At 42.0% G+C, this 13,244-nt stretch overlaps 1 protein-coding gene across 1 annotated transcript in view; it reads right to left on the bottom strand.

Moving 5' to 3' along the window:
- The window catches only part of LOC310823252 (protocadherin-15-like), a gene marked incomplete at both ends in the record, with an annotated part of 133,145 nt that overhangs the window by 15,440 nt on the left and 104,461 nt on the right, over positions 1-13,244 (bottom strand). The window contains 3 exons of the mRNA XM_083696054.1: positions 2,077-2,196; positions 4,135-4,353; positions 8,453-8,629. Of these exons, the coding sequence (XP_083552180.1) occupies positions 2,077-2,196; positions 4,135-4,353; positions 8,453-8,629 (516 nt within the window). The remainder of the gene's footprint in view (positions 1-2,076; positions 2,197-4,134; positions 4,354-8,452; positions 8,630-13,244) is intronic.

Genomic DNA, 13,244 nt, shown 5'->3' with positions numbered 1-13,244 from the left:
GGTCACACTTTAAATTAAGTTGGGCCTTTATCTGTGCAATACCTGTGTAGTATGATTGCAGTCAAAACAACATTGTATTAACATGCTGTCACATAGTACATTGGTAATTGCTTTGTAAGTTCATAGCATAAGAACAGTTTGTGTTATTACACAAGCAGAATAAGCATTGCTCCTTCACTGTTCAGAGTAATAGCACATACTTCATATACCATGAAATGACCTAATTCCTATAAAACAACATGTTATTGTGTTGTTACTAACAATAATTACAGTATACTACACAGGCATATGGGCAAATTAATATAAAGTGTTACATTACACATTACAGCAACCAGACCTAGTAAAATTCAAACACTGCTGCACTGCATATGGTCACTACTGTAATTGCATGCAAATATCTCACTGCTTTTATAAATGTTAAGTAAATGTCAATAATCTTATTTAAATTCATAAATATGATTCAAGCCAGGCGCTAATTCAAAGCAAAGCTGTGTCTGAGCTATTGATATGTGTTATGTTACGTTCTAAGAAATTGATCCTAGGTTGAGCATATGTGCTACTTACTGCAGTCTGAATCCATAGATGGGCATAGAAGTGAAGATGAGATGAAACACAGACAGTCAGATACAGACAGATGTTAAACAGACAGCAGAAATGTGGAGTATGAAGTTTCAAGGTCAAATTGATTGATGAATATAGCGAGGGAGTGAATATGCACATTACAGTACAACAGTTTTCATGTGTTGCATACTGTTGGTGTGTCTAATTTGGTGTGTATATGAGTTAATGTTTACATGCACACACAGGCTACACTGTAGATACTTTAACATCAGGCCTGTGCATGTACAGTACCTTCGTGGAGACCAATCTGATAAGTGACCAGTCGTTCAAGACACCACTTACTCATATACTAACTCACTCACTCACTCACTCACTCACTCACTCACATAGCACCTACATTAGGAGAGTGTGACAATGCCATAAAAGGGTATTTTATGGGATCATTACCCCTTGTTTCTATCACAGACTAGAAATTAAACCCAGAATAAACTACACTGTGCCTCGCTGCTATTCCTCAGAGGGCTCTTGTAATGCTGTGAAATTAAAAGCATCTGCTCCTTGCTGAGTATTTGTCAACAGCTGTTGTAAACACTACAGAGCAGAGGATCTTTAACAGCTTACCGTTAAATGTCCATTATTCTAGCACCGTCCATAAAGTTAGCGGAAGGCGGCATCAGTTTAAAAATGCATCAAATCAGAATTACTGTTCCCTCAATTTACCACTAGGACTGATTGTGCCGTTTCAATTTAATCAAGTTCAATCTAAAAACATTAATATTTCATTGCACATTTAGGATGATATCTAACATGAAAGGAGGGGACTTTGTTTGTGTTAATGGCAAAACATTGAGGACAAACCAAACCACTGAGGCATTCAATACGGCAACATTACAGGAATATTAAAAAAGTAGTTCACCACAAAAATAATTACCAACAAAGGATGAGACGGTCGACAGTGTCTTTCCATCCCCAAGTAAACCTCTGTCTCCTTTTTATGAGTCAAAACCGAGGCTCTCACCTTGACACAAGGTGTTGTAATGTTGAAACTGTCTAATTGGAAATGCACACATTGACATAGAGCTTAGGCATTAGCTGAGCTGTGATACACAGGAGGTTTAGTAAGAGGACAAAACACACCTCAGGTCGTCTGCTGAACACAGGAGGAGAGGAATGAATCAGTTGTCAGTACTGAACATGAGCTCAACATGGTGGGCTTTAAAGACAAAGTCCCTTCTTAGGATCGGATTGTGACCATTTTTAAACAAGGAATTGATTGGATGACTGAACAAAGGCAATGTCGACGGACACAGGAAGACATCTCTGAATAACACATTCAACTCAAATACCTACAAATAGGCAGTGTTGCCAAGATTAGCATGTGTTTAAGTGCATGTATCTCAAGAAAGTTTATCATCCATTTAGATGAACTGCATACAGTATCATACCTGTTTGAAAAGAGACAATAGGTTGGTTTGGAGAAAGAGAAAAGATTCTAAGAGGTCAAAGGTTACTCACATGCTGCTGTCCCCCAGCTCCTCATAGTGGTTGCTGGCAGCGGTCGGCGCTGAAGTAGATCTGCCACCCGGTGGTAGAGCCATCTGAATCCTGGCAGTTTTGGCACACTCTGCCTGTCTCCTATGCAATTTCAATAAAGTTGCATCAGTTTGAGTCCATCAGCTGAACTAGTTGGTTTCCATAACATTTTCGTCAGTTGGTCCCCATGGGGACATCTCTTTGGTGCTTCAACTTCAATACAGTAAGAGGCATACTCTAGCTCAAAAAGCACAAGTACATCTTATCTTTCTAACGTTAATTGTACAGCTGAAGGCAAGCCATTGTCATCATAGATGGCTCATACTTACATGTGTGTAATTTTCCCATATTCATATTTAAATTACTATTCAATAATGAATACATGTAAAATAACCATATTTCTATGTTTACATTCTCAAAAGCATGAACGGATGTTCATACAGTATGAACAGTAACTTACTCTTTGAATCTGATGAATGGTTTTCCGAGCAGCACAGGAGAGGGGAGCAGAGAGAATAGATCACAAGAGAACCTCTGTTATACAATTAGTTAATTCCCATTTTGTTAATACAACACAATAACAAACATTATTACATTGGGAATTGAAAGATGCCTCAGTGTGCCTCTAACTCCACTAAATTTTAATGTTGGGAGGTTGTTAAGGGTACTTTCTGAAAGGAGGCACCACCACTAGGTGAAACAATATGCATTATTAATGCCATTCTTTTCAACATATTGAAATAACAGCAAGGCTTTGGATAACACTCCCTATCAAAGATCTTTGCCTACTTCAATACTGAAAATAAAAGAGACCTTGGTGGCTAATTCAGATGTATTTCTCATGCAGTACAAGACTCTCTCCAGCTATGTCCGTAGGCAACATGCCAGATATCTGTAATTCAAGATGCCTTTTTATTTTTTTCTATTTCTTTTAGTCTTACCATTATTTATTTGCAACAGAATTGCAATTATTCCAACAAAGAGAGGTTGGATATCTTTGTGGCACCAGAGTGTTCTCCAATACATCAATTAGAGATTGAATTTAATGTGACAGTTTTACTGGTACACTCAAACACTATTGATATACGGTCTCTCAAGTTAATGAATGGGGGCCTTACAGTCTCATACTGTAGATGGGTAGTCAGTGTAAAGTGGTACGTGTCAGGCTCTATCTCAGTTATTAACATCAATGGACAGCACCTCTTTCACATGAAATAGCCTTTTTTTGTGCAAGACTAACCTTTATTGAAATGTGTAGCATAATTCAAATGTTAGCACTTACACATCCCTGGGCTGTTTCTCCTAATAGACCTTTTTGTGCAAGGCTAACCTTTACATCTGTGTCTCAATTTTCATTTCAGAGCTTAGATACCTTCCAGTCATCTCCCAAAATAATATTTCTTTGGGGGGTAAGACAAACCTTTATCTGAAATGTATCTCCTTAGCTATAGCTATCAGACAACAATGCCTTCCTTCTCTAATAATAGTCTTTATGGCCAGACAAACCTTTGCCTTGGAATGATCCAACATCATGATCTTAAACACCCCACATATTTCTTCTAAGATGGCCTTTTGGTTAATGTCTACCCTGAGATACTAGCTGTTCTGACAGTATTGTATGTGTGTACAGTCTAATATGACTGTTATGGGCCATCTGTTGTGTGTAAACATTACCCAGACTGCAGCAATCACAAACAAATAGAATACCAAAGCTGTACCATAAGCTATATTGTTATCGCATTTGTGTGTATATGTGTGTGTGTGTGTGTATGTGTGTATGTGTGAGTTGGTGAGGATTGGAACCATGACGCATCACAATTGACTGGATATTTGTCACAAACGAGTGTTAATTAATCTGCTTTCACAGTGCATGAACAAGGGGATTAGCACAACTGTGTACATGGCCAATTATAGAAGGAGAGAGAGAGAGAGAGAGAGTGCGCTGAGCTGAATACCTGGCACCATGTACATCTTCTCTGCATCAAATCAAGAAGCCACACATATACAGAATCGCTATGACAACAACAATGGTGCACTCACTGTTTGTAGGTGACCATGACGATGAGGATGGCAGGGATACAGCAGAGGATTATGATGATGGCGAGGGCGAGGAGCGCCCCCTCTGTGTAGCCCACGGCTTGGGCAGCCTTCTTCACGCTGGCTACAATGTCAGAGTCCCGGATTTCCAGGATACGCCCGCCCTGACCCAGGTACGGCTGGAACTCCTTATTGATGTCCAGCAGCTTCCCGTCCAGGAACCTGTCGACATGATAATAACAATATATTTTTTTTAATTTATATTGTACATTTATATTGTACTAGAGGCCAAAGACACCACACAGTAATACAATACATTTTATTAAAAAAAACATTCTATTTACATAGCACAGAGAGTACAAGTTCATAAAAGTAAACACACATGGGTACAAGGATACAAGTAAGGAAAAACTGAGAGTTAAAATAAGAAGTTGTAGGAGAGTAGAACATCAATGTCAATGCATTATATAATTTTGCAAGATGTATTTTATTATTGTATCTAAAACTTTCCTGCATTATGCTTCAATTTTCTTTAAACACTTTATGATCATCATAATGATATTTGTTTACAGTATGTATAGCAGTTACAGAGGTTCAAATCCCTTTGCATCCTGAAGAGGGGAAACTCAGCTCATCCACGAGAAACTAATGTCACGTTTTTTCTCTTTGTGAGTGTACGGATGGAGGCCAAGATCATTAGCTGCTCTCTGATCACTCTCAGGGGACAAGATCCCTCATTTAGAGCAGAGCATTAGCCTCAAGGTGGAATAAGGACACATTATAATGCTACAACATTGCCTCTCTCTCAATCTCCCTACCTTCCTTCCTCCCTCCCTATCTCCCTCTCTCTTGTTCCATCCCTCTCCTTCTCTCTGTGAGCTAACAAAGGATGCACAGAAATATAACTTCCAATTAGCTCTCAACACTGTCAAGTATGAACAAAAAGTTATTTTCCTCTCCCACTCATGGCTAGCCTCTTCCTCAACAGCCTCCTATTGTATCTGAGGGCCGGTCTTATTAATGCAGCGATATATCTTTAAATTAACGACAGCTCTCTCCAAAGCTGCCACTGGTGATAAGAGTCTGAGGCTCGGCTTAAGAATCCCCTTTCTTTATAACAAACATTATTATTACTAGGAAACAGGCATCATTGCAGCCAGCACACAAGGACACAGAAGTAATGTAGCACAGATTAACTCAGCCCATACACACACGCACGCACGCACGCACGCACGCACGTACACACACACACCCCTCTCAAAGTCACTTACAGAATAGACTTGCATTGTGTCAAGATCTTGTTTAGAAGCAGAAAAGAACAAAGAGTGAGGGAAATATGGCAAAGGGAGAGGGGGATAAGGATAGAAAAATAGAGTGTGTAAGGGTGCACAGTGGGGATTTACTTCCATGCATGACGAGTCTTGTAGAGCGAGTCTTACGATCTATGATGACGCCTCCTTAGGCTGCCACGGTGTGTTGGTGCACACTTCTTTGTTTGTTTTTAGTCTTTAATTCCATTAATTGTGATTCCACTAAGACCATTTTCACGAGGGATGAGATACTTAACATCAGGGACTCAACACCATTTGATTTATGTCACAACTTTCTCGTCTCATCTGTGGATTTACTGGACATTCTGGTCAAAGGTGCTCTGGCCCTTGGCCAAGAAGTGAGGCATAGATGGAGAGGCAAGTGCGCCAGGGCTCTGGTGCGCTTCAGGGAGAGAGGATTACGCTCGCCTCTACTGGGAATACTCCTCTCAAATGTCCACACACTTGTCTTCTAGAGACTTTTCTCTCTCTTCTGTTTTGTGTTTCACAGAATCGTGGCTGATGGAATCTACACCAGACTCCGCTGTACAGCTGCCCGGCTTTCAGCTGTTACAGGCGGATAACGACCCGATTTCTTCACGCAAAACGAAAGGTGGAGGGATCTGTTTCTATATAAATCAACGCTGGTGCAACAACGTGAAAGTGATTTTGCAAACTTGTTCTCCTGAATCTGAATAATTTTTCCATCACCTGCAGACCGTTTTACTCTCCACGTGAATTCACTTCTTTTATATTGGCTGGAGTTTACATCCCTCCGCAAGCTGATGTGAAAGTGGCTCAACGTCAACTCGGCGACCGAATATTAGGAGTGGAGAGAAGGAGAGTGAACACGTATTCCTCAGTTATTGTCCTTGGGGACTTTAACAAGGGCAACTTAACTCACAAACTCCGTAAATATAAACAGTTAATCAAATGCCCAACCAGGGAGGAGAAGATTTTGGATCACTGTTACAACACCATCAGCAGAGCTTATCACGCGGTTCCCCGTGCGGCTCTGGGACTATCTGACCATGCTCTTATTCATCTGATCCCGGCATACAGGCAGAAACTAAAACTTTCTAAACGTGCTGTGTGGACATCTAAGAATTGGAGCAGCAGAGAGGCAGTGGAGGAGCTGCGTAACTGCCTAAACACCACAGACTGGGACATTTTTAAGACTGCTTCCAACAGCCTGGATGAATACACAGAGTCTGTGACATCATACATCAGCTTCTGTGAGGACAGATGTATTCCAACACGCACCAGGGTGAGTTACAACAATGACAAGCCCTGGTTCACAGCAAGACTCAAACAGCTTTGTTTGGTGAAGGAGAGGGCTTTCAGGAGTGGAGACAAGGAAAGGTTTAGACTGGCTAAGTACACGTTTGGCAAGGAGATTAAGGAGGCCAGGCGGCAGTACTCAAAGAAGCTAGAACAACAATTTGCAGCCAACGACTCCTCGTTAGTCTGGAAAGGCCTTCAAAGTGATCACTGACTGCAAATCCAAATCCCCCTACTCTATGGATGACCTCAGACTTGCAAATGACCTGAATGAGTTCTACTGTAGATTCGACAGACAATGGAGCAGTCCTGACTCTGACCCACACAACCAACCTCCCTCCACAGCTATCACACCTCTTCTTCCCAGCCTGGACAGAAACACTACCCCCCCCTACACAACGGACCCAGACAGCACCCCCCCCCCCCCCCCCCCCCCATCACACCTCTCTCCATCCAAGAGAGAGACGTCAACAAACTGTTAAAGAAACAGAACTCCCTGAGGGGACAATAATTTCAAAGGAACTCAGGTGGGCGGAGAACATCACCTCCACCATCAAGAAGGCCCAGCAGAGGATGTTCTTCCTGCGGCAGCTGAAGAAATTCAACATGCCGCAGAAAGTGATGGTCGAGTTCTACACGGCCATCATTGAGTCCATCCTCAGCTCATCAATCACTGTCTGGTTCGCTGCCTCCACTGCCAAGGACAAAGGCAGACTGCAGCGGATCATTCGGCCAGCCGAGAAGGTCATCAGCTGCAACCTGCCATCTCTCCTGGACCTGTTCCACTCCAGGACCAGTAAGAGAGCAGGAAAGATCATAGCTGACCCTTCCCATCCTGGTCACAACCTCTTCCAGAGACTTCCATCTGGCAAAAGATTCCGGTCAATCAAGACTAAAACCTTGCGCCACCTGAACAGTTTCTTCCCCATGGCAGTGGGGCTCACAAACAAGCCCCCTGCCTCTCACTGACTCTGGGACTTCCAACCCCGCCCCCACCCTATCACACACACAATGCACTGACAGTGTAATTTATAATTATTTAAAATTATTCTAATTTATAGTGTACATGCCCCATAACCATTTCACAGCCTCTAGCAGTATTGCCACTTAGCCTCACACAGCCTACAAGATGTATTGTTCTGCTGCTCTTTTTTGTACATTTGTTATTGCTATTTTCTTAATATTTTGCTATTTTGTAAATGTATTATATTTGCTCTTTGTTTTTTTATGTCCATGCACCAACCTCACCAAGTCAATTTCCTGTATGTGCAAATATACTTGGCCAAATAAAATAATTCTGATTCTGATTCTGATTCTGATTCTGATTCTGATTCTGGTATATCTAAGATTCTAAGATGTCTTGGCTGTTTGGGCCTTAGCCCTGTCAGTGGTCTGTGGATCAGAGTCTTGAGCTGTTTTAACACACATCCCCTGGGAAACACTGCTCTCAGAGCCTGGGAAACACTTCCCTGTGGTGAAATAACAGCATGCGGACATGGCCTCTTAGTGGTAGAACAGTGTTTCACCTGCTGTGTAAGAGGGGGACCCTGGGTTCACATAAGTGGCTCTCCTTCACTCTCTAAATTGGGCCTAAAATGCAACACTGGCATTTCACCAGAAGGCTGTTGAAACAACCTATGGGTCAGCAGCATGACAGGCTGCTGATGATGGATTGATGGATTGAGAAAGATTAATATAAAGATTGTTTGTAATTGCGTTGGCACACTCACTTGAAGAGCTCCTGTCGTGAGATGGCTCTGTTGGTCAGTGGGTCAATGGCGTATACCATGAGGTCTGATTTAGTGTAGTCCTCCAGCTCATACCCATCTCCATGACGACGTGGCCCGATGGACTCAACCACCACCTTCGCCCCTGGGATCTGGTCCTGAACGTAGCGTTCTAAAATCCTGGAGTTGTGGAAACACAAACAACTTGGTCCACACAACAATCACAGACACAGAGAGATTATTTAGTTTCAAAAGGCGTGAATGGATGGATGTATCAGTGCTTGGCTACGATATTCACTGAGGTCAATAAACACAAAGGTTGAGTATGTGGTTTGGGTGTGTCCTGCTAGGCTTTTTTTTAACAAATTTGGTCTTGCTATACCAGTCACGTTCCCAAGTATGCAGATTCATAAAAATTACACCTATGTTGAACTGTTTATTTGTAGTAGACAATTAAGTGGCCACTTTTAGGGGTAGTTTTTGTCCTGGCTGCGCCTATTAACTGTATTGGGAGAAGCAGTACAAGGAGAGAGTTCAATCAGAACTAAATAGTTCTATGTCAAAATCAGCCCCTCTAAAACCAAGCAGGCTATGGGGCACAACTATTCACAGCAAAGACTGATAACAGTTTTAAAATAAGCTGATTGTTATTACATATAGTAATAACAATATATACTTTGCCAGGTTAGTAGGCTTTCCTTTGACTGCTCCGTTATATGCTAGCATAGGCAGCCGTTCATCAATAAGCCCCGGTTCGGCAATGACCAGAACAGACATAGCCTAGCTACTGGTATATCTGTTACGGCTCTCCCCCTAACCAACCCTCTGGCACCACCTCGAGGCCACAGCGATCATCGCTGGAGCGCCCAGCCCCTAGTTGGCAACGCACCTGCGCCCTATCTTCTTTTAGCACACCTGCAACCCATCCCCAATCAGTACCCTACAAGAACCCTACCCGGACCTCACTCCAGTGCCAGAATGTACTGTCTCCTTGGTTTCCTCTCATCGACCCTTCCACAGACCTAGCCTCTTACCTGTTACTGGACCTCCTCGCCTGCTCGACCCACTGCCTGTCTGACTACCCATCCGCCTGCTCGACCCACTGCCTGTCTGACTACCCGTCCGCCTGCTCGACCCACTGCCTGTCTGACTACCCGCTCTCCTGCCGACCCTGGACCGACCCTGGACTACTCTCTCTGGATTCTCCACTCGTCCCCATTCCCCTTTTCCTTATTATTATTTACCATTAAATATGCCTTCGGGCTTCATCCTACCCTCTCTGTGTGCTGTCGTTTGGTTCCTCAGACTTTCTGTGTAACAATATCAGAGTAAACCTGAGATGATTCGGCTTCATTTGTTCAAGGCCAAATATGGCCTTGCTTGTCGGCCTATCTTATTTGCATATGTACCATGATTCAAAGGAGACCAGGTTAAATATGGTTAAGCTGTAATTTTATATTTATTAATTTGACCAACAACTTATTTACGCTATTTTTCATATTTGTCACAAAACATATAAAGAGTCTTGAACCATATTGTAAGCCAAGATAGCATTTTACGAGCATACATACCGACTTATACAAACATGGATGTAAACCAGGAACCGGTACAGCGTGAATTTTGGGGTCGAAGTCAAAATGTGTATTAAACAGGATTCTGCCCACCCTTATTATGAAAGTTTGATGAGTCTATGTGGCTGAGATCATACTAACAGCGTGAACTTGTAAAAGAAAACAGCAGTCCTCAACTTTTAATATGCTGTACTAGGTGGCGCGATCTCATGTTGAAACTACTGCATTACAATAAGGGAAATGGCTGAGGGAAATGCTGGTCTGACAGTGCTCAGAAAACAGTCAAAAACAGTTCTTTAATTTTTTAATACATTGATCTAATGGACGCAGAACCCTCTGAACTTTAAAATAAGGTAACCCAAGGGCCAATCAAAATTGAACCCTGAAAAACTAACTATGGTGAATGTCATGGATGGATGTCCTATATGCTAGTGAAGTAGCGAGGTCCAGCAAGTTGACTGTAAAACTCACCCACAAGAGCTTGCACTGGTAAGATTATCTAAACGAGATGAGATGATTGCTTGGATAACTTTTTCTCGATCGGCAAATGACAAGAAAGGCTGTATTTTGGAAATGTTTCTCAACTGATAAAAACATAACTGTACAACTGTTTTGTACAATCACCCCTCGGTTTCGAGCTGAGGATTTCACTTTGGAGGCAGACAGCCAATACTGTCCTGTATTGTTACCGTGGAGCTAGGAGGACCAAATATGACTACCTCAGATTTACTCATTCAATTGTAAAAAGTCATCCAACATCTAATATCTTTCAAGCAATCATTAAGAGAAGCTAAACTGGGAGAATCATGGGGTTTAATGGGAAATATTAAATGTGTCGTCTATCTAAATGTGTCATCCGCATAACAGTAAAAGGAAATATTGTGTTTACGGATAATCTGGCATACTGGAAGCATGTAATGCCAATAAAATTGGGCCTAAAATGGAGCCTTGTGGCACACCAAATTTCACTTCACTTGGGATGAGGAAGAGACACACTTTCCTAGACCAACAGAGAACTGTCTGCCTGAGAGTTATGAGGAGAACCAGTTTAAGGCAGTTTCTGTAATCCCTGCACAATATCTAAGGCGGTTTATTAAAATGGTATGATCGAGTTGATCAAAGGCTGCACTAAGATCAAGGTGAATTAAAATGGAACATTAACCTGAATCAGCTGCTGAAAGTGTGGTGGCGGGGGGCGGGGGGGGTAAGGAGGGACCGACTGGCACAGCTTCACTAGTGAGGGGGTTTGGACTGGCAGGGTTGAGGTGAAAAGATTTGCAGTTTGAAAGGGTCATTAAGGGTCTTTATCTGAGTATGAAGTGTGACTACTTTTCAGCAATCAGGGTGCAGTTGTTGCATACAAACATCTTGATTTAATCCTCCTCGGCTCACATCTAGCCTTCTCCGGTCTGAGTGTCCGGCGGTGAGCTCGGAGGCATAGCGGAAAAACAAACAGTTTAAAAGTGCAAATAACTAGCTAGAACGAATTTGGTAACTGTTGTGTTTGCTAGCTAGCAGATTGAACACACTAGAGAGATTGATTTATTGAGCAGACATCTGCAAGGAGTACCCCGCCTCTGCACGCCTACCGGGCCAATTGGCGCCTTGCCCCACAACACTGCACATCCAACACCGGAAAGCTGATCGGAAAATGTACAAACGCAGTGAAAGTTCCAAAACGCGATTGATTCCATAGGCAACATATGAAATCAGAGTGCGAAGGAAGGCAGGTGTAGGGCGATTTACCGATGGCCTGAAGGGTAGCAGAGACTACTGAGTAGCTCCTGCCCAGACTCACAACAAACACAACACCGACTTCCGGGTGTCAACATCACAGCGTCACGGATGTGTGGTTAAAATGTGTCCAAATTATGAACCCTGTAAAAATCTTTCTGATATCTATTATACTTTTTAAACTCCAAAAACGTCCTATTGGTTTTACATGGAGTTAAAATTTAAACTTAACGGAGACTGGAATTGAGCAACTTACAGGGAGTTCATGGCGGCCATTAAATCGCTTTGCAACAAGTTGTAGATGAACAAGACATTTGTTTTATAAGATGAATTACGCAAATGTTGTCAAAATAATACTTCAATACCCCATGTTTCCTATAGTCCTAATGCCTTTTCATTGATAAAAACAACTACTTGGAAGATAGCTAATACACTAGTGCTAGTGAAAAATATACTACACTAGTGCTAGCGAAAAATTTGCTTTTACAATTATACTAACTCGATATGATGCCACCATTCAATCTAATCTAGAAATATAGCTAGTTATTTTACTATTTTGCCTTATCTTTTACAATCTCTTTCTTCAACAACGTTAAGTATATAAATTACATTTACTGTTGGGTTAATAGGCTTAAGGTTAAATGTAGTTCCAAAACAGATGCATTTGTGTACCAACCTCACCGCAGCCATACCAACACATTTGAATAATTTTATACCTTAAACATTGTGATATTGAATTAGTGTTTTCCGAGATTGCATCACAGTGAGAGTCCTGTTCCCAGTGTAATTGAGTAGGGATGTTGCTGTTCAGGAAGGACAGGCCAACCAGCTTATATAAGGCAGAGATCGTTCCTCTCCCAGCAGCAGCATCCCTCAGTTTGTTGTCTAACACATTTTTAGATCCTAAATCAATAGCCTTTGAAGATATGCACTTCAACATTGACTTAAGCTGTAGATAAGGTAACATAGTTATATCATTCAGGCCAAAGTCTGCTACCAGTTCCTTGAATGGTATGATGCAAGATACTAAATGGGCTGAATGGTGCAAGATACATGGTATGGTATGAATGGTATGATGCCCCTTACAATCTGCTTGACCTGCTTGATGTTTTGGTGTTGCCAGGCACCATTGGCCAGTGTGTTACCACCTGCGGTAAACAAGGGAATGTTCCATATTGGACATGAAGGGACGGATGCTCCATTAATAGCTAACCTTTTATGGAGTGTTTTTGCCACATTACAGGAAAATTCAAGTAGTGGGTTATCTATTTTGCAATGCAACTTAGGGTAGTACCATAGTGATGATAGGGAGATTCATTCTGTCACAATTTTCTCCTCAAGCCAATCCCAGCTACCGGCTATTCGCCCATTTAGTATCTTGCATTGTACGACAAGTAATAAAGAAAAACATCTGGGACACCCAATCCGCCCTTAACCCTAACCCTAACCCAGAAAATATACTTTTTATCTCTTTAAACCAATATTGTGGG

The sequence above is a fragment of the Argentina silus genome (genome assembly GCF_951799395.1).
Source record: "Argentina silus genome assembly, chromosome: X".
Classification (NCBI taxonomy): Eukaryota; Metazoa; Chordata; class Actinopteri; order Argentiniformes; family Argentinidae; genus Argentina; species Argentina silus.
This window is presented reverse-complemented; position numbering and strand designations above follow the sequence as displayed.